The 27,629-nt window shown below is 43.0% G+C and overlaps 1 protein-coding gene across 1 annotated transcript in view; it reads left to right on the top strand.

Annotated features, from left to right (window-relative positions):
- The window catches only part of LOC129535141 (uncharacterized), a 123,028-nt gene extending 102,076 nt beyond the window's left edge, over positions 1-20,952 (top strand). Inside the window, 2 exon segments of the mRNA XM_088834293.1 lie at positions 17,310-19,190; positions 19,192-20,952. Of these exon segments, the coding sequence (XP_088690419.1) occupies positions 17,310-19,190; positions 19,192-20,952 (3,642 nt within the window).
- Positions 20,953-27,629: the final 6,677 nt, after the last annotated feature.

Genomic DNA, 27,629 nt, shown 5'->3' with positions numbered 1-27,629 from the left:
CATCCGTTGGATCATGGAGAAAGCAAGAGAGTTCCAGAAAAACATCTATTTCTGCTTTATTGACTATGCCAAAGCCTTTGACTGTATGGATCACAATAAACTGTGGAAAATTCTGAAAGAGATGGGAATACCAGACCACCTGACCTGCCTCTTGAGAAACCTGTATGCAGGTCAGGAAGCAACAGTTAGAGCTGGACATGGAACAACAGATTGGTTTCAAATAGGAAAAGGAGTGTGTCAAGGCTGTATATTATCACCCTGCTTATTTAACTTTTATGCAGAGTACATCATGAGGAACGCTGGGCTGGAAGAAGCACAAGCTGGAATCAAGATTGCTGGAAGAAATATCAATAACCTCAGATATGCAGATGACACCACCCTTATGGCAGAAAGTGAAGAGGAACTCAAAGGCCTCTTGATGAAAGTGAAAGAGGAGAGTGAAAAGGTTGGCTTAAAACTCAACATTCAGACAACTAAGATCATGGCATCTGGTCCCATCACTTCATGGGAAATAGATGGGGAAACAGTGGAAACAGTATCAGACTTTATTTTTTTGGGCTCCAAAATTACTGTGGATGCTGATTGTAGCCATGAAATTAAAAGACGCTTACTCCTTGGAAGGAAAGTTATGACCAACCTAGATAGCATATTATAAAGCAGAGAAATTACTTTGCCAACCAAGGTCCGTCTAGTCAAGGCTATGGTTTTTCCCGTGGTCATGTATGGATGTGAGAGTTGGACTGTGAAGAAAGCTGATCACTGAAGAATTGATGCTTTTGAACTGTGGTTTTGGAGAAGACTCTTGCGAGTCCCTTGGACTGCAAGGAGATCCAACCAGTCCATCCTAAAGGAGATCAATCCTGGGTGTTCATTGGAAGGACTGATGCTAAAGCTGAAACTCCAATACTTTGGCCACCTCATGCGAAGAGTTGACTCACTGGAAAAGACTCTGATGCTGGGAGGGATTGAGGGCAGGAGGAGAAGGGGACGACCGAGAATGAGATGGCTGGATGGCATCACTGACTCTGTGGACATGAGTTTGAGTGAACTCCGGGAGTTGGTGATGGACAGGGAGGCCTGGCGTGCTGTGATTCATGGTGTCGCAAAGAGTCGGACACAACTGAGTGACTGAACTGAACTGAGGAAAATCCAAAATGAATCTACAGTCATAGAAAGAACAGTGATTACCTGGGTTGGGAGTCAGAGAAGGGTATTGACTCAGAAAGGTAACAAAGAATCTGTGGTTATGGAAATGTTACATATCTTGATTGAGAAAATGTATAGTGAGGAAGAATCAGGTTAAGTTCCTGGATCAGAAAAATCCCCTGGAGAAGGAAATGGCAATGCACTCCAGTATTCTTGCCTGGAGAATTCCATCGATAGAGGAGCCTGTGCCAAGGGTTGCAAAGATTGAACACAACTTAAGAAACTTAGTAGCAGCATTAATATATACATATGTATATATACCTCAAACTATAACTGGAAAATAAGAATATAATCTGTAAATACATGATCCCTTAATAATGCTGAGTAAGAAAATAATGGTTCCTTAGAAATGAAACATATGACAGTATTTTACTGTTCTCTCTCATACTGTGGTTTTTCCCATTAATCAAATGATCTATGTATTTCCTGCTCTTCAAGGGACACTGATTATTTCTACTCCTCCGTTTACTTAGGATCACGTGCCTTAACCCAGAGCTAGACAATTTGAAACAATAACAATATTTAGAAAAGAAATTTTAACATAGACAGCACAGCCATTTAGGTATGCTGCAGTTTACATAAATTCAAAAAGCACATGAAATAAGGAAGGAACACATAAAAGAGGAAAGGAAGAGAGGAAAGAAGGAAGAAATAAAGGAAAGGAAGAAGGAAGAAATCATGGTAGAAAACAGAGAATCTTGGGAGTCAAACATGGTAGCTCAGATGGTTAAAATCCGCCTGGAATGTGGGAGACCCAGGTTCGATCCCTGGGTGGGGATCCCCTGGAAGAGAGCATGGCAACCCACTCCAGTATTCTTGCCTGGAGAATCTCTATGGACAGAGGATCCTGGTGGGCTATAGTCCATGGGGTCGCAGAGTCAGACACGACAGAGCGACTCACTTGTGAATCATAAATTTGTAATCTAATCTCAGCTATACAACTGTCTTCATTGATTTAGGCTGTTATAATGAAATACCATGAACCAAGTAGCTTATTAACAACAGAAATTTATTTCTCACAATGCTGGAGGCTACAAGTCTAAGATCAGGATACTAGCACAATTTGATGAGGGCCATTTTCAACTCTTCATTGTATTGCCACGTGGTAGAAGGGACTAGGAGCTCTATGGGGTCTCTTTTACAAGAGCACTAATTCTATTCATGAAGGTACCACCCTCGTGACTATGCCAAAGCCTTTAACTGAGGGGATCACAACAAACTGTGGAAAATTCTTAAAGAGATGGGAATACCACACCATGTGACCTGCCTCCTGAAAAATGTGCATGCAGGTCAAGAAGCAACAGTTAGAACAGGACATGGAACAACAGACTGGTTTCAAATTGGGAAAGGAGTACATCAAGGCTATATATTGTCATCCTGCTTATTTAACTTCAGGATTGATTTCCTTTAGGATTTAACTGGTCTGATCTCCTTGCTGTCCAAGGGACTCTCAAGAGTCTTCTCCAAGACCACAGTTCAAAAGCATCAATTCTTTGGTGCTCAGCTTTCTTTATGGTCCAGTTCTCACATTCATACCTGCCTACTGGAAAAACCATAGCTTTGACTAGATGGACCTTTGTTGGCAAAGTAACATCTCTGCTTTTTATTATGCTGTCTAGGTTGGTCATAGTTTTTTGGCAAAGGAGCAAGTATCTTTTAATTTCATGGCTGCACTCACTTTCTGAAGTGGATTTTGGAGCCCCCAAAAAGTCTGTAACTGTTTCCATTTTTTCCCCATCTATTTGTCATGAAGGGATGGTACTGGATGCCATGATCTTTGTTTTTTGAATGTTGAGTTTTAAGCCAGCTTTTTCAGTCTCCTCTTTCAGTTTTATCAAAAGGCTCTGCCTTGACCTCAAATGATGTAATAATTTTGGGCAGTAGGACAAGCCTTAAAGGGAGCTGGGGACATTTCCCTGTGCTTATTTTTCTTGACAGAGATTATTGAAACTGGAATGTTCTAAAGATAAACTTTTTTTCCCCCACTAATAATGTTCTTGAATTATTCTCTGATAATATTAAGTGATTAAATAAAAATAAGACATTAACTCTTCTGGTTGAGTTCTAGAAATATTCTTTGGGAGTGATGATCTGTATAGCTTATAGAAAGGCATTTAGTCAACTGCATTTCTATGTAAATATTGCAAGCCTAGAAAAGATATGCTAAATAGATAACCGGGAGGAAGTTGGCTACAGTGTCTTTCATATTTACTGCATGTTTAATTTCTTGCTTCTGAAGATGGTTCTGTGATAAGAAAGAGCATAAGGTAAAAGTTAGGAGCCCTGACTCTGACACTAACTCCCCATGTGATTGTGGAGCAAGTCTTCTCCACTCCCTGAGCATCCATTCCATTCTCTACAAAATCGGGTAGAGAAGAAAGCATTTCTTTTAAAAAAAAATTTATTGGAATATACTTGATTTATGATGCTGTGTTAGTTTCAGGTGTACAGCAAAGTGAATCAATTATATATATGTGTGTGTATGTGTGTTTGTGTGTACTCTTTCTTAGATTATTTTACCATATAGGTCATCACAGACTATTGAGTAGAGTTCCCTGTGTTACACAGGAGGTCCTTATTAATTATCTAATTTATATTTAGTAGGAGATGACTGTGTCTCAGATCATGAACTCCTTATTGCAAAATTCAGACTGAAATTGAAGAAAGTGGGGAAAACCACTAGACCATTCAGGTATGATCTAAATCAAATCTCTTATGACAAAACAGTGGAAGTGAAAAATAAATTTAAGGGACTAGATCTGATAGACAGAGTGCCTGAAGAACTATGGACGGAAGTTTGTGACATTATACAGGAGACAGGAACCAAGACCATCCCCAAGAAAAAGAAATGCAAAAAAGTAAAATGGCTGTCTGAGGAAGCCTTACAAATACTGCGAAAAGAAGAAAAGTGAAAAGCAAAGGAGAAAAGAAAAGATATACCCATTTGAAGGCAGAGTTCTAAAGAATAACAAGGAGAGATAAGAAAGCCTTTCTCAGCGGTCAGTGCAAAAAATTGAGGAAAACAATAGAATGGGAAAGACTAGAGATCTCATCAAGAAAATTAGAGATACCAAGGGAACATTTCATGCAAAGATGGACTCGATAAAGGACAGAAATGGTATAGACATAACAGAAGCAGAAGATATTAAGAAGAGGTGGCAAGAATACACAGAAGAACTGTACAAAAACGATCTTCATGACCAAGATAATCACGATGGTGTGATCACTTGCTTAAAACCAGACATCCTGAAATGTGAAGTTAAGTGGGCCTTAAGAAGCATCACTATGAACAAAGTTAGTGGAGGTGATAGAATTCCAGTTGAGCTATTTCAAATCCTGAAAGATGATGCTGTGAAAGTGCTGCACTCAATAGGTCAACAAATTTGGAAAACTCAGCAGTGCCACAGGACTGGAAAAGGTCAATTTTCATTCCAATCCCAAAGGAAGGCAATGTCAAAGAATGCTCAAACTACTGCACAATTGCACTCATCTCACACGCTAGTAAAGTCATGTTCAAAATTCTCCAAGCCAGGCTTCAGCAATACATGAACTGTGAGTTTCCAGATGTTCAAGCTGCTTTTAGAAAAGGCAGAGGCACCAGAGATCAAATTGCCAACATCCGTTGGATCATGGAAAAAGAAAGAGAGCTCCAGAAAAACATCTATTTCTGCTTTATTGACTATGCCAAAGCCTTGGCTGTGTGGATCACAATAAACTGGAAAATTCTGAAAGAGATGGGAATACCAGACCACCTGATCTGCCTCTTGAGAAACCTGTATGCAGGTCAGGAAGCAACAGTTAGAACTGGACATGGAAAAACGGACTGGTTCCAAATAGGAAAAGGAGTATATCAAGGCTGTATATTGTCACCCTGCTCATTTAACTTACATGCAGAGTACATCATGAGAAACGCTGGGCTGCAGGAAGCATAAGCTGGAATCAAGATTGCTGGGAGAAATATCAATAACCTCAGATATGCAGATGACACCACCCTTATGGCAGAAAGTGAAGAGGAACTAAAGAGCCTCTTGATGAAAGTGAAAGAGGAGAGTGAAAAAGTTGGCTTGAAGCTCAACATTCAGAAAACAAAGATCATGGCATCTGGTCCCATCATTTCATGGCAAATAGATTAGGAAACAGTGTCAGACTTTATTTTTCTGGGCTCTAAAATCACTGCAGATGGTGATTTCAGCCATGAAATTAAAAGACACTTAGTCCTTGGAAGAAAAGTTATGACCAACCTAGACAGCATATTAAAAAGTGGAGACAGTACTTTGTCAACAAAGATCCGTCTAGTCAAAGCTATGGTTTTTCCAGTGGTAGTGCATGGATGTGAGAGCTGGACTATAAGGAAAGCTGAGCGCCGAAGAATTGATGTTTTTGAACTGTGGTGATGGAGTAAACTCTTGAGAGTCCCTTGGACTGCAAGGAGATCCAACCAGTCCATCCTAAAGGAGATCAGTCTTGGGTGTTCATTGGAAGGACTAATGTTGAAGCTGAAACTCCAATACTTTGGCCACCTGATACAAAGAGCTGATTCATTGGAAATGACCCCGATGCTGGGATAGATTGAGGACATGAGGAGAAGGGGACGACAGAGGATGAGATGGTTGGATGGCATCACCGACTCAATGGATATGGGTTTGGGTGAACTCTGGGAGTTGGTGATTGACAGGGAGGCCTGGCGTGCTGCGGTTCATGGGGTGGCAAAGAGTCGAACACGACTGAAAGACTGAACTGAACTGAGTGTATATATATCAATCCCTATCTCCCAATTTATCCCTCCCCCCTCGCCCCCCGGTCACTTTCCATGTTTGTTTTCTACATCTGTGATTCTATTTCTGTTTTGTAAATAAGTTCTTTTGTACTATTTTTAAAATATTCCACATATAAGTGATATCATATGGCATGTGTCTTTCTCTGTCTGACTTACTTCAGTTTTCTGCCTGTTTTAAAATTTCAAGATGGTAACTATTACTGTCTGTGCTTTGTTTCTGAATCCTGAAAAATCCAGGTTATTTTGGTTTTATACTCGATTGCACCCCAGTCAGTTTCTTGACAACAGAAGTGATTTCCTCTACCCTCACAGAAATCTCCTCAAAATAGCTACTATTAGGACCCCAACTCTCTCAGCTGCCAAGCTGGTTTCCTCTGCTGTCTAACTTCAATTAGTGTTATCTTCTTATCTATGCTCCACTTCTTTCCAAATCAGCTTTGAGGAAGGCTTAACTCACTTCATCCTGGATTTCCCATTGTTTCCAGACTCACTGGTTTTGTCACACATATCTAGTTCCTATTATACATCCCCCTTCTACTTTGTTCCTGTTTAGTTATGATCTTGGTCATTCAGTTCAATTCAGTTCAGTTTCTCAGTCGTGTCTGACTCTTTGCAATCCCATGGACTGCAGTTCTCCAGACTTCTCTGTCCATCACCAACTGCTGGAGTGTCATTACTGTGTATTAATACATCCAAAAACTGCCACAAACATAACTTGTATAAGATGAATTGTGTGTGTATGTTAATCACTTAGTTGTGTCCAACTCTTTGCTACCCCATTGACTTTTGCCTGCCAATTCCTCTGTCTATGGAATTCTCCAAGCAAGAATACTGGAGTGGATTGCCATTTCCTTCTCCAGGGGATCTTCCGGACCCAGGGATTGAACCGGGGTCTCCTGCATTGCGGGCAGATTCCCTACCATCTGAGCTATAGGGAAATCCTTTATATGAATCCTATTGTCAGCAAAAGGTGTACATTCAATATATACTTATGGGGGAACAACAAAAGATCTTTATAAGTTCTTTTCTTATGAATCCTTCTTTTGGTGTCTTACCTCTTTTTCAATAAGATATGAATCTTTCCCCAGAGACTCCTAGAGAAAAAGATGTTGAATTGTCTGCACTTTTGGCATTTTCTTTAAAAATGCAGTGGGATATCCTGGAGGCTAGGGATTATCTTGAGTGGTGTGCTATTTTGAATAAACCAATATCAGTGGATGAAAATTGTATAATTCTTTGTACTCTTGGATATTATAAAATAGAAATACCAAATCACTCAAGAATTTCAAGTTGCAATGTTGCTTTTATGTTTTTTTTCTTCCCTTGCATTTGGAATTTTATATGACCTGGGAGAAGGACCTAAAGATAGAACAATTAGATTTTTACCTTTCCCTCAATCATTATTTTCCACTGAATGCTGCCGCTGCTGCTAAGTCACTTCAGTCGTGTCCGACTCTATGCAACCCCATAGACGGCAGCCCACCAGGCTCCCCCACTCCTGGGATTCTCCTGGCAAGAACACTGGAGTTGGTTGCCTTTTCCTTCTCCAATGCATCAAAGTGAAAAGTGAAAGTGAAGTCGCTCAGCCATGTCTGACTCTTAGCGACCCCATGGACCATAGCCTACCACGCTCCTCCGTCCATGGGATTTTCCAGGCAAGAGTACTGGAGTGGGGTGCCATTGTCTTCTCTGCACTGAATGCTAATCAGCTCATAATAAGCTCTTCTTCTATCTCTTTCTCAGTTTGAAAACAGATACAGCCTCTTTACTGATGGCTCAGATGATAAAGAATCTGCCTGCAACATGGGAGACCTGGGGTCAATCCCTGGGTTGGGAAGATCACCTGGAGAAGAGAATGGCAGTCTACTCCAGTATTCTTGCCTGGAGAATCCCATGGCCAGAGGCTACAATTCATGGGGTCGCAAAGAGTTGGACACAACTTAGTGACTAACACTTTCACTTTCACAGCTGCTTTTTAAGCGCTTGTATCTATGTCTTATAGTACTGTCTCCTTAACTCCAAAGGGATTGATATTGTCAACAATTTGGTCTGTATATACAGCCAGAAAAATCAGGACAATCTGCATAGCCATAACCACTTGCTAGGATCACTGTATTATAGATAAAGACTACAGGCTCCCCATTGTTCTATAACTATCTTAGTGGGTCTAGGCACATGATGGAGAGAGGACATAGATTCATTCATATTCCTTTCATTCACAGATCACCAATCCCTATTATATCTGCCTATAATGGAAAAGGAGTACGTCAAGGTTGCATATTGTCACCCTGCTTATTTAATTTATATGCAGAGTACATCATGAGGAATGCTGGGCTGGAAGAAACACAAGCTGGAATCAAGACTGCTGGGAGAAATATCAGTAACCTCAGATATGCAGATGACACCACCCTTATGGCAGAAAGTGAAGAGGAACTAAAAAGCCTCTTGGTGAAAGTGAAAGAGGAGAGTGAAAAGGTTGGCTTGAAGCTGAACATTCAGAAAACAAAGATCATGGCATCTGTTCCCATCACTTCATGGGAAATCGATGGGGAAACAGTGGAAGCAGTGTTTTGAGCTCGAAAATCACTGCAGATGCTGATTGCATCCAGGAAATTAATAGACGCTTACTCCTTGGAAGGAAAGTTATGACCAACCTAGATAGCATATTAAAAAGCAGAGATATTACTTTGCCAACAAAGGTCCGTCTAGTCAAGGCTATGGTTTTTCCCATGGTCATGTATGGATGTGAGTGTTGAACTGTGAAGAAAGCTGATCGCCAAAGAATTGATGCTTTTGAACTGTGGTGCTGGAGAAGACTCTTGAGAGTCCCTTGGACTGCAAGGAGATCCAACCAGTCCATTCTAAAGGAGACCAATCCTGGGTGTTCATTAGAAGGACTGATGCTAAAGCTGAAACTCCAATACTTTGGCCACCTCATGCAACGAGTTGACTCACTGGAAAAGAGTCTGATGCTGGGAGGGATTGGGGGCGGGAGGAGAAGGGGACAACAGAGAATGAGATGGCTGGATGGCATCACCAACTCGTTGGACATGAGTTTGAGTGAACTCCGGGAGTTGGTAATGGACAGGGAGGCCTGGCGTGCTGTGATTCATGGGGTTGCAAATACTCGGACACGACTGAGCAACTGAACTGACGGACAATAATTATTAACACTAACCAAGCACTTAATTTGCCACAAATGCGGCTTTAATCTTTTTTTAATTAAAGTATAGCTGATTTACACAATTTACTATTGTGTTAGTTTCTGGTGTACTGTAAACTGATTCGGTTTTTAATGTAAATGTATATATATATGAAACACATATATAATTTGGTTATATATATATTTGTGAATATACATATATATATACAGTAGAACCTTATTGTTCACATATTTTATATATAGCAGTTTATGTCTGCTAATGCAAAACTCCTAAATTATCCCTCCCCCACCCTCTTTCCCCTTTGTTTACCATAAATTTGTTTTCTGTGAGTCTGTTTCTATTTCATAAATAAACTCACTTGTATCATTATTTTTAGATCCCACATATAAGTGATATTGTATGGTATTTGTCTTTCTCATTCTGACTTACTTCGCTTAGTATGATAATCTCTAGGTCCATCCATGTTGCTATTGTGTATATATTCTGTTGTGTATATACACCACATCTTCTTTATCCATTCATCTCTTGCTTCCAAGTCTTGGCTTTTGTAAATAGGACAAGTATGGTTTTAGATGCTCTGCAAGCATTGTCTCATTTAATCTCTCCCCCTGGATTATTAGCAATAAATTGCAATAAATAAATTAGCAATAAATTTATAAAATTAGCAATAAATGCTAATTTTGCCTTTATATTAAAATGGGAAAATTAAAGTACAAGGAATTTAAGTAACTTGCAAGGTCACAGAGTTAGTAACTGACAGAGTCATGATTTGAATACAGCAGTCTGGCCAGAACATTAGACATACCTTTACAGGACATATGGACATTCTCTGGTGCATATAGGAGTCTGGACAAAATTAGTCCTTTTGAAGAATGAAATAGACAGCCTTCTAGCTAGTGTAAATGAAGGAGTCCAGAAATGTTCCCTCCAAGTCTAAAATTGTCTCCTTACAACCCAAGCAGAATGCTTGGATGTATACATGAATATTTTGTTTTGAACACAGTGAGTAAAACTGCTTTTAAAGCAAGGATTTTACCCAGGAATAGTAGTATATTAAGCCATTACCACATTAGTGTTCATCAGACTTATTCATCAAATTAAGGAACGCTCATATAACACTAATCTAACAGAGGGAAAGGGACATAAAATATGGTTTCCAAACTGCACCAAGGTACCCCAGCAAGACGCAATGAACTCCACAAGGGTGCCATGGCATACTTTAAAATTTAAAGAAAAAGAATATAATATTTGACATATGTCAGACACCACATGAACTTTTAGCTTAAGATATTTCACAGTTTCAACGCCAGACTATATTACATTATTTTTTTTATAATATCATGCATTTGCTAAATTGGAATTTGGGCAGCTCCTGTATTTAAAAGCAAGTGCCCAGTGAAAACCATTGTGGAACAGGAAATGATGTTGTCCAATCTGATTCTAAAAGTTTAAGAATTTATACAAGCATGTGTATTCCATTAATAAGCAATTATGATTGTTTGAGAATAAAATAAAAATATTTTCCTTCCAATTTATTTGTATAGTTTTCTCAATTTGTTACTAATTGTTAGGACATTGTTGTTGTTCAGTTGCTAAGTCATGTCCGACTCTTTGCGACCCCATAAACTGCAGCACACCAGGCTTCCCTGTCCTTCACCGTCTTCCTTCACCATTTGCTCAAACTCATGTCCATTGAGTTGATGATGCCATCCAATTATCTTATCCTTTGTTGCCCCCTTCTCCTCCTACCCTCAATCTTTCCCTACATCACGGTTTTTCCCAGTGAACTGGCTCTTAGCATAATTTGGCCAAAGTGTTAGAGCTTCAGCATCAGGAATATTCATTTCTTCCAATGAATATTCAGGGTTGATTTCCTGGTTTGGTCTATTGTTATTCAAGGAACACTCAAGAGTCTTCTCTGGCATCACAAATTGAAAGCTTCAGTTCTTTGGCACTCAGCCTTCTTTATGGTCCAGCTCTCACATCCATATCTGACTATTGGAAAAACCATAGCTTTGACTATATAGACCTTTGTTGGCAGAGTGATGTCTCTGCTTTTTAATATTCTGTCTAGGTTTGTCATAGTTTTTCTTCCAAGTCGCAAGCATCTTTTAATTTTTGTGGCTGCAGTCACCATATACAGTGATTTTGGAGCCCAAGGAAATAAAATCTGTCATTGTTTCCATTTTTTTCCCATCTATTTGCCATGAAGTGATGGGATGAGATGCCATGATCCATACACACTTACTAATTTGGTTGCAACTAACTGTTTGATATATTGAAATAGTCTTTTGGTCTGGGAACACAAAGAATATTATTATTGAGATATTAAGTGATCTGTGAACAGAGAAATTTGGAGAACCTCTGCAAAAAGATTATATCATATATTTTGTGGGTACAGAGTAGAAAGAGGGAAAGTATATTTGGGCTGTCAGGTGGTGTACCATGAAAGTTCTGGGCATGTGTATAGCAGAAAATTGTTGCCAAAAGGAGATGGAACATTTCTGAAATAAAACTGTAGACAAGAATCCCCCATGAGTCTGTTAGACATTGAGCTTTATGAGGATAGGGACCATGTAAATCTAATTCCTCTGTTGTTTCTCAGTTCCCAGTATATTATGTAGAAGGGCAAATATTTTCTGAAAGTACAATGAATGGACTTTATTTCTAGCGTTGCCACAATAGTTCATTTTGTCCAAATGACAAATAAAGTCAATAATTGCACTCAATATCTTTAACAATCTAAAAGGGAAATATTTTATTTCATTATATCACAACTCACCTACATGTACTGCTCTCTTAGCCAACAATGACTGTTTCCTGGATGTTAGCAACACCCTTATCTTGATACTACCCATCTAAGCTGGAGATACATTAACAATTCTGCTGGGAACTAAATTTAGTATCAGGCTCAAGCCTATTGATGAATTCAGAAAACTGTTTTTAGGTACATCTACGCTGCCTCATTGATTTATTAAAGTTTTCTTACCTTGGTTAACTGTAAGTATAATGAAGAGTTCTTACCTGGAAAATCCCATGGACAGAAGAGCCTGGTGGACTACAGTCCACAGAATCTCAAAGAGTTGGACATGACTGAGCAACTAAGCACATGCTTACACACACCTCAGTCTTCATATGTTGACCAATTGATTTTTAGCTTATTTCTGATCCCTGGTGATTTGGGGAGCCATATTATTCACAATAAGAAGTACAAAAGAATAGAAGCAAGTGTCTTTGGTCTAACATAAAGTATTTAAGAAAAACCTATACAGCAGGTCAGATATTATGGTGAAATAGTGGTAGTGCTTTAAGATTAGAAACAAGATATTATAACTCACTATCAGAATTTCAGCTAATTGTAGGGCAGAGATCTTAGCAGCATAGGAAACAAAAAACACAAAGGGTAAGTTTTGGAAAGCTTGAAACAAAGTTTATTTACAAGTGATATAAAATGGTATGTGTAGAAAGCTGACATAATTGCAGATAAATTATCAGAATTATTTTAGAAAAGTAAGGTTGCTGGATGTAATCAGTCAGTCAGTCAGTTCAGTCTCTAAGTCATGTCCAGCTCTTTGCGACTCCATGGACTGCAGCATGCCAGACTTCCCTGTCCCTCACTACCTCCCTTCACTATCTCAATCTCATGTCCATTGATTCGAGGATGCCATCCAACCATTTCATTCTCTGTCGCCCCCTTTAAGATTACTCTAAAATGAACAATTCCCAGAGTTTTCTCAGAGTTATGAGCCATTCTAATTCTAAGCAACCAGGATGAAGAGTTGCTATCTTACACCTAAGTGATGCAGTAGCATTCCATGAGTTACACCTTAGCAATACAGCTAAACTAGCCCTAGTGTAAATGTCATTCTAGACCCATGCCCTAAAGCCTAAGAAAGTGAAAGTGCTAGCCACTCAGTTGTGTCCAACTCTTTGTGACCGCATGGACTGCAACCCACCAAGCTCCTCTGTCCATGGATTTCTCCAGGCAAGAATACTGGAGTGGGTTGCCATTTCCTCCTTCAGGCGATCTTCCTGACCCAGGAATTGAACATGTATATCCTGCATTGCAGGCAGACTCTTTACTGACTGAGCCACTAGGGAAGGCAAGACCTCATAAAGCCTAAAATAGGCTTCAAAAAAATCAAGTTGATCCAAAAGTACAATAAATACTGGCTAAAATAAGATAACTAATTCTAGTACTTGGCAATGTAAACTTCACCCTATTCAAGCAGCCAATCAATATTAATGTCATATGAAGAAACAGGAAAATGTGACCTATAATTTGAATGGAAATAAGTCAGTAGGAAAAGAAACAGAAATTAGAGTGATGATAGAATTTACAAACATTTTAAATGGATGACATAAATATGTCCAAGGTATTAGAGAAATACATGAAAATGAGGAGAGAAATTAGTATTACCAAATAGATTTTCTAGAACTGAACAATATACTATTTAGAATGAAAAATTCACTTGTTGAGAAAAGTAGCAAGCTAATTACTGAAGAATAAAGGATAGACTCTTCAATATTGTCGACTAAAATATATAGTCACAACCTGAAAGTAGAGTTTTTTTATTTGGTGGGAATGTTCAGGACTCTGAGCCCAAGAGACAGCATCTCAGTATCTCTGAGAAAACTGCTCCAAGGAGGCAGGAGGGGAGTCAGGCTCTATACAAGTTTGCAACAAAGGGACCAGGCAGTCTAAACAAAGATCAAGTATCAAGTTAAGGAATTTAGCATTCTATGTAAGGGAAGATCTAAGCCTCTGGGCTCACTGAGTTCATTCCTTTCATTTGCACCTGAGCTATCTGGGGCCAAATCTGTTTCCTTTTTCATCTTGCTTCATGCATTCCCCCAGCTCCTTAGCAGTCACCTTGGGGAGTGGCTGCAACCACTTGATGGAAGTTTTGGGAGCCCTCATTTACATTTGGAGGCCAGAAATAGCTGATGACTGTGACAATTCTTATTGATATGGCGGGAGATATTTTCATTTCACAATATCCAGAATAGAAATTATCCAAACTTAGCTACAACAACAGAAAATAATGAGCAAATTTAGCAGAGCATCAGTGAATCTGGCTAACATATGTACAAATGTACTATCAGAAATGAAAGAAAGCAAAAAGAGAAAAAAGAAAATAATGGTTGCAATTTTCCAGGTTTGGTGAAAAGTAAAAACACGCACCCAAGAATCTCAGCAAATATCAAGCAGAAAAAGATAAAAAGAACATATCATGCTCAAACAACTGAAAACCAGTAGCAAGGAGAAAATCATTTAATCAAGCAAAGATGCACAATATACAAAAAAAATGTTTTTTAAAGATTGCAGATATTCGATAAAAAAAAAAAAAATTGCCAGAAAACACTGAGACGTTTGGTGTAAGTGCTGAAAGAATAAAAGTATGTTATTCTAGAATTCTATACCAGTAAAAATACTCTCCAAAAAAACAGGCCAAAAAAGGGCAGAGATAATTCAATGTAGATGTTCATGCATTACAAAAATAATAAATTCTTCAGATCAAAAGAAAAATTGCATCAGATCAAAATTTAAAACTCAATAAAAGAATATAGAGCAATAAACATGAAGAATATATGAGCAAGTATAAATATAAGAGTTACTTTTATCATTAACCTACCACCTGAAAAAACAAATAAACCAGCCAAAGTTTATTAAAATCAGTTTTCCAAACACTAGATATTGGGCAACGGTGAACAGCGATCATCAAGCCTCAGGGAACAAATAATTTGTTTTGTAATATTGCCTAAGTGTTACAGGGAAGAGCAAATCTGACTCCACACTACTTTAACCTCTGTATTCTATTGCTTTTTCTACAAATTAATCACTAAAAGGATGTTGCATATAGCTTAAAGTATACATAATGATCCATCACCAGGAACCCTGCCTCCCATGTCTAAATGTTAAGCCAGAACACCTTTGTTTAAGCTCACAGGAAATATCCTGACCAAGCCCACCTGTGAATGGCCGCAGGAGAGAAGAAATTAACACATCCCCTATGGAGTCTGGCTGGAACCAGGAAATATTTGTAGTAACTTATCACCTTTTTAACTTTACCTCCCCATTCTTTGCTCTATAAGAGAAACTAGCACCCAAACCTGGGCAAAATGGTTCTTTGAGACATTGGTCCACCATATTCTTGGTTTTCTGGCTTTCCAAATAAAGTCACTATTTCTTGCCCCAACGACTTCTCTCTTGATTTCTTGGCCTTCATGTGGCAAGCATTAAGAGCTTGGACTTTATAACATAAGTAAGTACTGCATGGAGTAAATCCCCAAGCTACAGCATATGATAAGGCAGGAGTGTGGCTCAGGTAGAATATCACAGCCTCTGAGTTGAGGAGATAGAGCTGAAAGTCTGGGCAACCAGAGTCACTAGTGAGTTCAAAGTAAAACATAGTGGTGAAGAAAGAATTGCATAAAGAGAGAACTGGAGATCTGTAAAACAATATTCTGGAGTTCTTAGCTGAGTCCTAATGAGTGCATAGGTCTGAGGTGTCTACCTGAGGCTATGGAAAAATAATTATAGGAAACAATTCCTAGGGCTTATAGAAAGCTGGGCATAAATCCTGTTCCAACTGCACACAGTGAATAATCTCATAATTTAGAGTAGGTAGCATATTCAGAAATTTTTTTTATCTCAGTAACAGGAAAACTTAATGCTAGATTAAACACATGTCAGGAGCCCTAACATCTGAGTAGCTGTGATAGGCCTGAGATCTTGCTTAGGCCTAAGTTTCAATTTCCTGGAGATAGGGTGGAGGCTAGGTTCATAGAAATTCCTCCCTAAGAAGATCCCGCCGGTGCCAAGAATTAAGAAACTCCTCCCTAGAAAAATCCCGCCGTCGCCAAAATTGGGCCAATCAGAAGAAAAAGGGAAATCCCCCAGAGAAAACCCCACGCGGGTATAAACTGGCCAATGAGCTTCCGCCAGCTTGATCTTTTGAACAGAAATAGGTGCTTATGTAACCTGAGACTATAAAAACCGCTGTAAGCTGGGCTCAGGGCTCTTGTCCGCATTCCACTGCGCTGGGAGGGGCAGGAGCCCTAGCTCGAGCTAGAAATAAACCCCATTCTTGCTTTTGCATTGCTGTGAGTGTCTTATTCTACCAGTTAAGGGGGACCGGACTCAGGGCATAACATTTGGGGGCTCGTCTGGGATCCCTCTGACTGGTAAGAATAATGCTCTCCCGGCAGAAGGGGTTCATCAGCCCGGAGGAGGGCTGATTACAGCACCGGTGCAAGGTCTGTTCAGGGGCGATCGCCGTAGCCAGCGTAAGGCCGAGGCCCAGCATTCGCGCTGGAAGGCAGCTGGATTTGCAAGGCCTGTTCAGGGGCGAATTGGTCGCCGTAGCCAGCGTAAGGCCGAGGCCCAGCATTCGCGCTGGAAGTCAGCTGGATCTTCAAGGTCTGTTCAGGGGCGAATTGGTCGCCATAGCCGGCATAAGACCGAGGCCCAGCATTTGCGCTGGAAGGCAGCTGGCTCTGCGGGAGAGAGGAGGTCTCTCCCGATCCGGAATCTGGTGGGCAGTGGACGCCCTTTGGTAAGGTTACTTTAAACTGCAGGAAGCCTCAGAGGTCTCAGAGATCTAGTAGTGTGTTTTCGGCCAACGTTTGTCTGTCCTCAGTTTGTCATGTTTTCGTGTGTGCCGGCATTGTCTCTGTCTCTCTCCTGTGTCTGTTCTCTGCTGTAATCTATTCTGTGGTCATGGGTCAAGGGAGCTCTACCCCGCTCTCCCTCATGATGGATCATTTCTCTGACTTTAAATCTAGGGCGCAAAACTTGTCTCTGCTGGTGAAGAGGAATAAGCTGGTGACGCTCTGCTCCTCGGAGTGGCCCACTTTTAATGTCGGGTGGCCGAAGGAAGGAACCTTCAGCCTGCCCATCATCCGGGCTGTCAGGGGGAAGGTTCTCGCGCCTGGCTCCTCTGGCCACCCGGACCAGATGCCTTATGTCCTAGTCTGGCAAGATCTGGTGAAAAATCCACCAGCATGGATGAAACCTTTTGTTTCCCCAGCGACGCAGGTCCCACAGGTCTTGGTCTTGGAAGCTCCGGAGGAAAAGAAGACTGAGAGCCGTGGAAATAGAGCTCTGACTCCCACCGTGTTCCAAGACTCTTCACTCTACCCTAACCTGATTGACCTAGATTCTGAGCTTTCCCCCCCCTTATTTACCCCCTCCTTTGCCCCCTCAGGTACCCCAAGTATCTTCTGGGGAGCCAGGGAGGGGCAATGAGCCTTTGGCCCCGCCCCGAGAGGGGGGCCCAGCCCTCAGGACGCGCGGAAGGACAAGGGAACTTTCGGTCCCAGCGGGTGGCTTGGATCAGGAAGGCCCCACCTCCACTGCTTGGGTGCTACCTGTTCGGGCGGGGCCAGCCCGCCAGGATGGGGAGCGTACTTATCAGTACTGGCCCTTTTCCACCGGCGACTTATACAATTGGAAAACCCAGACACCCTCATTTTCGGAGAGACCCCAGGGACTTATTGACCTCTTAGAATCTATCCTTTTCACCCATAATCCCACCTGGGATGACTGTCAGCAGCTGTTACAGGTGCTCTTCACCACGGAAGAACGGGAGCGGATCCTATCGGAAGCTCGGAAACATGTCCCGGGTGTAGACGGAAGGCCTACCATGCAGCCGAACCTAATTGATGAGGGATTTCCATTGGCCCGGCCCCAGTGGGACTTTGAACGCATGGAAGGTAGGGAGAGTCTCAGAGTGTACCGCCAGACTCTTATGGCAGGCCTCCGAGCAGCTGCCCGGAGACCAACGAATTTGGCTAAGGTAAATTTGGTGAGACAGGAGCCTACAGAGAGCCCGGCAGCATTTCTAGAAAGACTAATGGAAGCTTTTAGGCAGTATACCCCCATGGACCCGCAGGCAGATGAGACCCGTGCGGCTATAATCCTAGCTTTTGTGAATCAGGCGGCTCCAGACATTAGGAGGAAATTGCAGAAAATAGACAGATTGGGAGAGCAGACGATTCAGGAGCTGCTAAGGGCTGAAGAAAGGGTATATAATAATAGAGAGACCCCTGAGGAGAGGGAAGAAGGGATTAGGAGGGAAGAAAGGGAAAGCAGGGAAGAAGAAAATCGTAGAAATCAGCAAGAGTTAGCTCGCATATTCTTTGCGGGAGCCAAAGGTGGTCAGGAGAATAGGCAAATCAGAGACGCCAGACCAAAGGGAAAGGAAAAACTAAAAAGAGATCAATGTGCCTGTTGCGAGGAAAAAGGACACTGGAAAAATGAATGTCCCAGGAGAGGCCAAAAAGAGAGATCGTGCAAAAGTGAGACCTCTCCCCCGGCGACTCGCATTCTATATACTGGGGAAGAGAGTGACTAGCGGAGTCAAGACTCGGTGCCCCTCCCCGAGTCCTGGGTAACTATTGTAGTGGAGGGGAAACCGGTCGGCTTTATGGTAGACACTGGAGCCCAGTACTCGGTCCTTAATCGAAGAGAAGGACCCCTGTCCAAAAAGACCAGCTGGGTACAAGGGGCCACCGGGACAAAGCAATACCAATGGACTACTAAACGACAGGTGGACTTGGGAGCAAAGCGGGTGTCCCACTCGTTCTTAGTCATACCAGAATGCCCGGCACCCTTGTTAGGAAGAGACTTGTTGTCTAAAGTCAACGCCCAGATTCATTTTGCCCCCGGAGGGATCTCTGTTACTGATGGGACGGGACATCCAATCCAAGTCTTGTCGCTCGCTCTGAAAGATGAATACAGGTTGTATCAGCCAATGCCCTCCCCAGATATCAACCCTACTGTCCAACCTTGGGTTCAGCGCTATCCTTCAGCATGGGCCGAGACTGCTGGGGTGGGATTAGCCAAACAGAGACTCCCCATCATCGTTGAGTTAAGGGCGAATGCCACTCCCGTGAGGGTGAAACAATACCCTATGAGTCAGGAGGCCCGGCGGGGAATCACGCCCCATATCCAGAGACTCCTGAAGGCGGGAATCCTCAGGCGGTGTCGGTCGCAATGGAATACTCCCTTATTGCCGGTGAGAAAACCGGGGGGGGACTGACTATAGGCCAGTCCAAGACCTCCGCGAAGTCAACAAGAGGGTAAATGACATTCATCCTACGGTCCCTAACCCTTACACCCTCTTGAGCGGCCTGTCCCCAGACTGTGTTTGGTATACAGTCTTAGACCTGAAAGATGCTTTTTTCAGCCTGCCCCTGGCACCCCAGAGCCAAGAAATCTTCGCCTTCGAATGGACTGATGGAGACAATCAAACCACTGGACAGTTAACCTGGACTCACCTCCCGCAGGGATATAAGAACTCGCCGACACTGTTTAATGAGGCCTTAGGTGAGGACTTGCGTGAGTACCGGGCTGAACACCCAGACATCATTTTATTACAATATGTAGATGACCTCTTATTGGCAGCCAAGACCGAGAAAGCATGCCTGCAGGCCACCGGAGACCTCCTCCGCGCCTTGGGGGAATTAGGGTATAGGGCCAGTGCCAAAAAGGCCCAGATTTCTCAGCAGGAGGTCACCTACCTGGGGTATAAGATTAAGCAGGGGTGACGATGGCTGACCCAAGCCATGAAAGAGACTATCTTGCAGATTCCTGAACCAACCACGCCCCGCCAAGTGAGGGAATTTCTGGGGACTATTGGGTACTGCAGACTATGGATTGGGGGTTTTGCCGAAAAAGCTCGGCCCCTCTATGAAGGCAGCAAGGAAAGCAAAGACTGGGTGTGGACTGAGCCGATGAGAAAGGCCTTCCAGGAGCTTCGGCAGGCCTTGTTAGAGGCCCCAGCCCTCGCCCTCCCTGACCCGTCTAAGCCGTTCCAGTTGTTTGTAGATGAGAAACAGGGAGTAGGAAAAGGAGTCCTGACCCAACAGTGGGGACCCTGGAAGCGGCCTGTGGCCTACTTGTCCAAATGACTGGACCCTGTGGCGGCGGGCTGGCCGCCTTGCCTCCGCATCATTGCAGCAACCGTGCTTCTCGTCCACGACGCAGACAAGTTGACATATGGACAAAACCTCCTGGTCTATGCTCCCCATGCCATTGAGGGGACTCTCAAACAACCACCGGGTAAGTGGATCACCAACGCCCGCCTAACACACTATCAGGCCTTGCTACTAGATACCCCGCGGCTGCGTTTCCAGACCCCCTGCTCCCTAAACCCCGCCACTCTACTGGCAGTCCCCGAATCCCCTGGGCCGATGCATGACTGTGCTGAAGTACTAGCTGATGTTGCGGCACTCCGGGGAGACCTCAGAGACACACCCCTAGGGGATGGCGATCTGGTATGGTTTACGGACGGGAGCAGTTACATGGCAGATGGGCAAAGAAGGGCCGGGGCAGCAGTGGTAGATGCTTCCAGGAATGTGATTTGGGCAGACGCCTTACCCGCTGGGACATCAGCCCAAAAGGCAGAATTGATTGCCCTGGCACAGGCGCTCGAGATGGCCAAAGGCCGGAGAGTCACCATATATACTGATAGCCGTTATGCCTTTGGTACGGTGCATATCCAAGGACCCATCTACAGAGAAAGGGGCTTTTTGACAGCAGAAGGAAAAGAAATTAAAAACCTGTCTGAGATTCGTAGGCTCCTGGCCGCCATCCACCTTCCTCAAGCGGTGGCCATAGTCCACACCCCGGGACACCAGAAGGGAGAAAACATAGAGGTCGGAGGTAACCGTGCCGCAGACGCGGCGGCACGGAAGGCCGCCGAGGAAGGATATAAGACCCGCACCCTAACTGTTGGGCTGCCGGCCCCAGGGATGGGATCCCTGCCACCAACCCCAGAATACTCCCCTTTGGACTGAGAATGGATCCAAGCCAAAGGCACCAACCCAGAAGACCCAGATGGATGGTGCCGAGATTCAGCTGGAAACTTATTGCTTCCTTCCGACCTGGGATGGCATCTCTGCTCACACCTGCACCAAACCACCCACTTGGGAGAGAAAAACATTGCGTCCCTCCTGCAAACAGCATGTCTTCGGTTTCCTCTACAAAAGGCGATTATATAAGAAATTACTCATTCCTGCAAAGCTTGTCAGATGATGGCACCAGGGAAAAGAAAGGGACAACACACGGGCATAAGGTACCGGGGAATAAGACCAGGACAGCACTGGGAGATAGATTTCACTGAGGTAAGACCAGGCAAGTATGGATATTGATATCTATTAGTCATGGTAGATACCTTTTCTGGGTGGGTAGAGGCATACCCCACTAGGAGGGAAACAGCTGTGGTGGTAGGGAAAAAGCTTTTAGAGGAAATAGTGCCTAGGTTTGGGCTGCCGGCCTCTATTGGCTCTGATAATGGACCTGCTTTTGTGAGTAAAGTTGTTCAGGGATTGGTTTCGGCTATGGGGATTGAATGGAAATTACACTGTGAATACAATCCCCAGAGCTCGGGCCAAGTAGAAAGGATGAATCAGACCCTAAAAGAAACTTTGGCAAAATTGGCAATAGAGACTGGCGGGGACTGGGTGACTCTCCTTCCCTATGCCCTTTTCCGGGCACGGAACACCCCCTATAGAATATGTCTGACCCCCTTTGAGATTGTCTATGGGGCCCCTCTGCCAGCATGTCCCACCTTCGAGGGGAAAGATAAACCACCCCCGAGCCTAAAAGAGTTCAGAGAGCAGTTTTAACTCTGGGCAAGGTACATAAACAAGTATGGACTCTAATTAGAAATATTCATGAAAGACAAAACCAGGGAATGGTCCCATCGCATGACATTGGGCCGGGGGACTGGGTATGGGTCAAAAGGCACCAAGCAAAAACCCTAGAACCTAGATGGAAAGGTCCTTATGTTGTCCTTCTCACCACCCCCACTGCTCTAAAGGTTGACGGCATCGGACCTTGGGTACACTGCGACCACGTACGCCTTGCCACCCCAGAAGAACAAGACAACGCCCGGATAGAATGGAAGGCCAGCTGTCACCCGTCAAATCCCCTAAAGCTAAAAATCACGCGACGGAAAGCCCCCTAAGGCTTATGGTCTTACTGCTGATGACCGCCTTCGTCAGCTACGGGACAGCAAGCGGGAACCCACACCAGCCGGTCAAAATCACCTGGAAACTTCGAAACGGGCTGACTGGTGAGATACTCAACTCGACCACCGAAAACCACCCCCCCAACACTTGGTGGCCAACCCTATATTTTAACCTCAAAGACATCATAGAAGGTTCAACAGAGACCGGGGGACTTATGCAGGTCAACGGGTTTTGGGCGTGCCCGGGGTATATGAGAAACTGGAGGCAATATGGGGGGATGCAACATTACTGGTGCAGTTCCTGGTCCTGCGTGACCTCAAATGATGGCAAAAACAGGTGGGATGTTGGGAACAGGGATGGGGTTAACTTCTCATTCGTAAAAAGGGCCCCTAATGGATTTGCACACTCCCTAGGTCCAGGCGGGAAAGACAAATATGCTCAGATCAAGGTGATGTTCAACCAGGAGGCAGCCAGAAAACTCCAATGGACTTCAGGGCTTAGCTGGGGGCTCCAGACCACTATGAGGCCCCTATGGCATGGCCCCTACTACGGGGGTATCTTAACCATCCTCCAAACCATAGAACCAGTTGTGATAGAGAGCATAGGCCCCAATCTAGTCAAAAGTCGAAGCCCACCAAAGAAGTCTAAGGCCACTCCCCAGGGCCATGACACTGCAACCCCGGCAGGGGTCTCCCCGTCAGACGCCCCTCACCCAAGGACAGAAGAGGCTACCCACGTCCCCATTCGGGGACCAGAAGAGACAATCCACTCCCCTAGTATGCAGGCCGCAGATCCCTTATGGGGTTTAATTAATGCCGCCTTCACAGCATTAAACCATACCGACCCTAATGCAACCCGCTCTTGCTGGCTCTGCTATAATCTTTACCCCCATTTTTATGAAGCAATAGGCCTCAATGTTTCTTACACCTTGTCTCACTACTCAGAACGATGTAAGTGGGGAGACCATAAGGTCGGCCTTACCATGAGGGAAGTCTGGGGAAAGGGACTTTGTTTGGGTACGATCCCACTCGAAAAGGCCCCTCTTTGTGCTCAAATTGGCAACATTACAGAGTTAAATGATATCCAATGGATCATTCTGGAGGCAGGGGGCTGGTGGATTTGTTCCCATACTAGGCTGACCCCCTGTTTGCATGCAAAGGTTTTTAATCAGAGTCAGGAGTTCTGTGTTTTGGTCACGGTTATGCCAAAAATTGTCTATCACTCTGAAGAAGTCATGTATTCCCACTGGGGTAGAGGGGAAAATGAACATCTAGGAAGAATGTCAATACAAAAGCGAGAGCCAATCAGTGCTATCACCTTGGCCACTGTGATGAGCTTTGGGCTGGCAGGAGCAGGGACAGGTATAGCCTCTTTGTCCCTGCAAAACCAAGGACTCACCTCTCTGTGGGCAGCTGTAGATGAAGATCTCACCCGCATTGAGGAGTCTATCAGTCATTTAGAAAAGTCCTTAACCTCACTATCCGAAGTAGTATTGCAAAACAGAAGGGGACTAGACCTGATTTTCTTGCAACAAGGAGGGCTTTGTGCAGCCTTAGGGGAAGAATGTTGCTTTTATGTAGATCACACAGGAGTAGTGAGAAAGTCTATGGCCAAGGTAAGAGAGGGACTAGCCCAGCGAAAACGAGAACGAGAAACCCAACAGGGATGGTTCGAGTCATGGTTTCAGAGCTCGCCTTGGTTGACCACTCTAATCTCCACCTTGTTGGGACCACTCATCATATTAATACTAATACTATCATTCGGCCCCTGTGTCCTAAATAGAATTGTGACATTCATCAAAGAACGTATCAACACAGTCCAGTTGCTAGTACTTAGACAACAATATCAAACTTTACCCATGGAGGAAGATTCCTCCGTTTGAACAACAGAAAAGGGGGGAGATGTTAGGAACCCTAACATCTGAGTAGCTGTGATAGGCCTGAGATCTTGCTTAGGCCTAAGTTTCAATTTCCTGGAGATAGGGTGGAGGCTAGGTTCATAGAAACTCCTCCCTAAGAAGATCCCTCCGGCGCCAAGAATTAAGAAACTCCTCCCTAGAAAAATCCCGCTGGCGCCAAAATTGGGCCAATCAGAAGAAAAAGGGAAATCCCCCAGAGAAAACCCCGCGCGGGTATAAACTGGCCAATGAGCTTCCGTGCACGCATGAATTGGCCGATGAGCTTCCGCCAGCTTGATCTTTTGAACAGAAATAGGTGCTTATGTAACCTGAGACTATAAAAACGGCTGTAAGCTGGGCTCAGGGCTCTTGTCCGCATTCCACTGCGCTGGGAGGGGCAGGAGCCCTAGCTCGAGCTGGAAATAAACCCCATTCTTGCTTTTGCATTGCTGCGAGTGTCTTATTCTACCAGTTAAGGGGGACCGGACTTAGTATCACCTAACAAAGATAAAACTAATATCTAAAAGGATCAAACTTTTTCCATGTAATTCAGTATGTCCCAGAATAAAGCTCAAGAGTATTTTAATAATGCAAACATATCCATCACCAAACAGGATAAAATTCACAGTGCTTGTTATCTGATCAAAATTAAGTAGTCTGAAAAGAATATGGAACTTAATGACAAGAAACAGTTCTCAGTCATAAGTGACCCTGAACTGAAATATTATAGATTTAGTAGACTAGGACATTAAGATAGTCATTTTTACAGTATTCCATATTTTCAATATGCTAGGGAAAAATTAAATATACTATATTACGCAAAGACATGGAAGATATAAATAGGCCCTAATAGAATTCTTGCAGATAAAAATCCCAACATCTAAGATTAAAAAAATACACTGAATGATATTAATAGCAGAGCAGACATTGCAGAATAACTAGTGAATGTGAATGTTACAGTAGAAACTATCTGAAATGAAGCACAGAGAGGAAACATGAATAGGGTATGACTACACTGTAAAAAAGAAAATCAAGCTGCCTAATATATGTTGGGGAGTCCCTGAGGAAAGGAAAAAGTGAGAGAATATAGAGAATATTTGACAAAGCAGTGGCTAAAATTTTCAAAATTTGATGAAAATAATTAACTTGACAGTTTCAAGAAACTCAGTGAACTCTAAGCACAAGAAAAATGAAGAAAATGAATCCAAGATAGGTTATAATCAAATTACTTAAAATCATCAATAAGAGGCAAGCTTCCCAGGTGGCACTAGTGGTAAAGAACCTGCCTGCCAATGCAGGAGATGGAAGAGACGTGGGGTTAAATCCTTGGGTCAGGAAAACCCCCTGGAGTAGGAAATGGCAACCCACTCAAATATTCTCACCTGGAGAATCCCATGGACAGCGGAACTTGGTGGGCTACAGTCCATGGGGTCAAGAAGAGTCGGACATGGCTGAAGCGACTTAGCATGCATGCATCAATAAATAGAAAATCTTAAAAGCTTTTAGAGGAAAGACAAATCTTATTATCTATACCCAAGGAAAGATTAGAAGACAGTAGATTTCTTATTGAAACTAAGAGATGCTAGAACACAGTGGAGAACAAATTTTTTACTCAGCAAAAATATCTTTGATAAATGAAGTTTAAGAAAGTAGAGAGGAAAGGGACTTCCAGAATGGCTGAGTGAAGAGCTTGGCAGATCCTGCCCTGGAAAAGCATCGATGAAAATGGGCAAAATTATTTTTTTAAAATTCAAATATTCAGGCTTTAAACAATTTGAGAAGTGTTTATTCAAGAAACCTTATTGAATCGTAATAAGAACAGTGGAAATTCATGGTATTTCAATCTAGAGCTGCTCCCATCACAACCATTCCCCTACCTCCATGAGCAGAAATACTATGAGGGCAGTAGGAGAAGCTAATGTTATCTGGAGCAGAATGCAGAAAATTCTAAACCCAGTGGTGTTGTCTTCCAACTGAAGCCTCAAGTACCCTGGAGAAGAGAAAGACAGCCCCACTTTCCCCCTGTCTGAGTTCCTGACTCATAAAATCCACAAGTCATGATAAATTATTGTTTTACATCATAAATATTGGGCTAATTTTTTACCCAGCCATACTAACTGAAAGATATTTGTAACATGGATAAAGGATGCTGCCATAAAACAGATACCTAATATGGCAGTGTTTTGAAGAACAAATGTTAGGACTAAACTGAATGGGCCTTCTTCTTTCATAGGAGAATGTATGGAAGATGATCTTTATGATCTCAGTTAAAAATGAATTTCTCTACAAATACATAAACTGCAAATTCAATAAAGAAAGACATACATTTGATTGCATTAGAAGTAAGATACCTATTCATCAAAAACACAAAATGTTTAAAGAAAAGTCAGTCACTTAAGGAAAATATTTGTAACAAAGATAATTGCAAAAAGATTGATAGACATAATAAATAACCTTTATGATTTAATATGGGCTTGCCAGGTGGCATGAGTGGTAAAGAATCTGCCTGCCAATGCAGGAGATGACAGAGACATGGGCTTGATTCCTGGGTTGGGAAGATCCCCTGGAGTAGGAAATGGCAATCCACTCCAGTATTCTTGCCTAGGGAATCGCATGGACAGAGGACATGGTGGGCGATAGTCCTTGGGGTTGCAAAGAGTCAGACACGACTGAGCATGAATGCATGCACGATCTAATACAGAGAAAAGCATAAATGAGTCGATAGAAACTGGAGCAACAATATGAATTACATTTCAAAGAAGACAAAATTAAAAAATCACATTCAATTCAGTTCAGTTCAGTTCAGTAGCTCAGTCGTGTTCGACCCTTTGCGACCCCATGTATCACAGCATGCCAGGCCTCCCTGTCCATCAACAACTCCTGGAGTTCACTCAAACTCAATTCCATAGAGTCAGTGATGTCATCCAGCCATCTCATTCCCTGTCATCCCCTTCTCTTCCTGCCCCCAATTCCTCCCAGCATCAGAGTCTTTTCCAGTGAGTCACCTCTTCGCATGAGGTGGCCAAAGTATTGGAGTTTTAGCTTTAGCATCAGTCTTTCCAATGAACACCCAGGACTGATCTCCTTCAGAATGGACTGGTTGGATCTCCTTGCAGTCCAAGGGACTCTCAAGAGTCTTCTCCAACACCACAGTTCAAAAGCATCAATTCTTCGGTGATCAGATTTCTTCACAGTCCAACTCTCACATCCATACATAACCGCTGGAAAAACCATAGCCTTGACTAGACAGACCTTGGTTGGCAAAGTAATGTCTCTTCTTTTTTAATATGCTATCGAGGTTGGTCATAACTTTCCTTCCAAGGAGTAAGCGTCTTTTAATTTCCTGGCTGCAATCAGCATCTGCAGTGATTTTGGAGCCCAAAAAAATAAAAAGTCTGACCCTGTTTCCCCTGTTTCCCCATCTATTTCCCATGAAGTGATGGGACCAGATGCCATGATCTTTGTTTTCTGAATGTTGAGCTTCAAGCCAACTTTTTCACTTTCCTCTTTAACTTTCATCAAGAGGCTTTTTAGTTCTTCTTCACTTTCTGGCATAAGTGTGGTATCATCTGAGTATCTCAAGTTACTGATATTTCTCCGAGCA

Source organism: Moschus berezovskii, chromosome X (genome assembly GCF_049115385.1).
Source record: "Moschus berezovskii isolate FMDL1 chromosome X, NW_MosBer_1.0, whole genome shotgun sequence".
Classification (NCBI taxonomy): Eukaryota; Metazoa; Chordata; class Mammalia; order Artiodactyla; family Moschidae; genus Moschus; species Moschus berezovskii.
The sequence above is the reverse complement of the archived record's forward strand: the minus strand, read 5'-3'. Positions and strand labels throughout refer to the sequence as shown.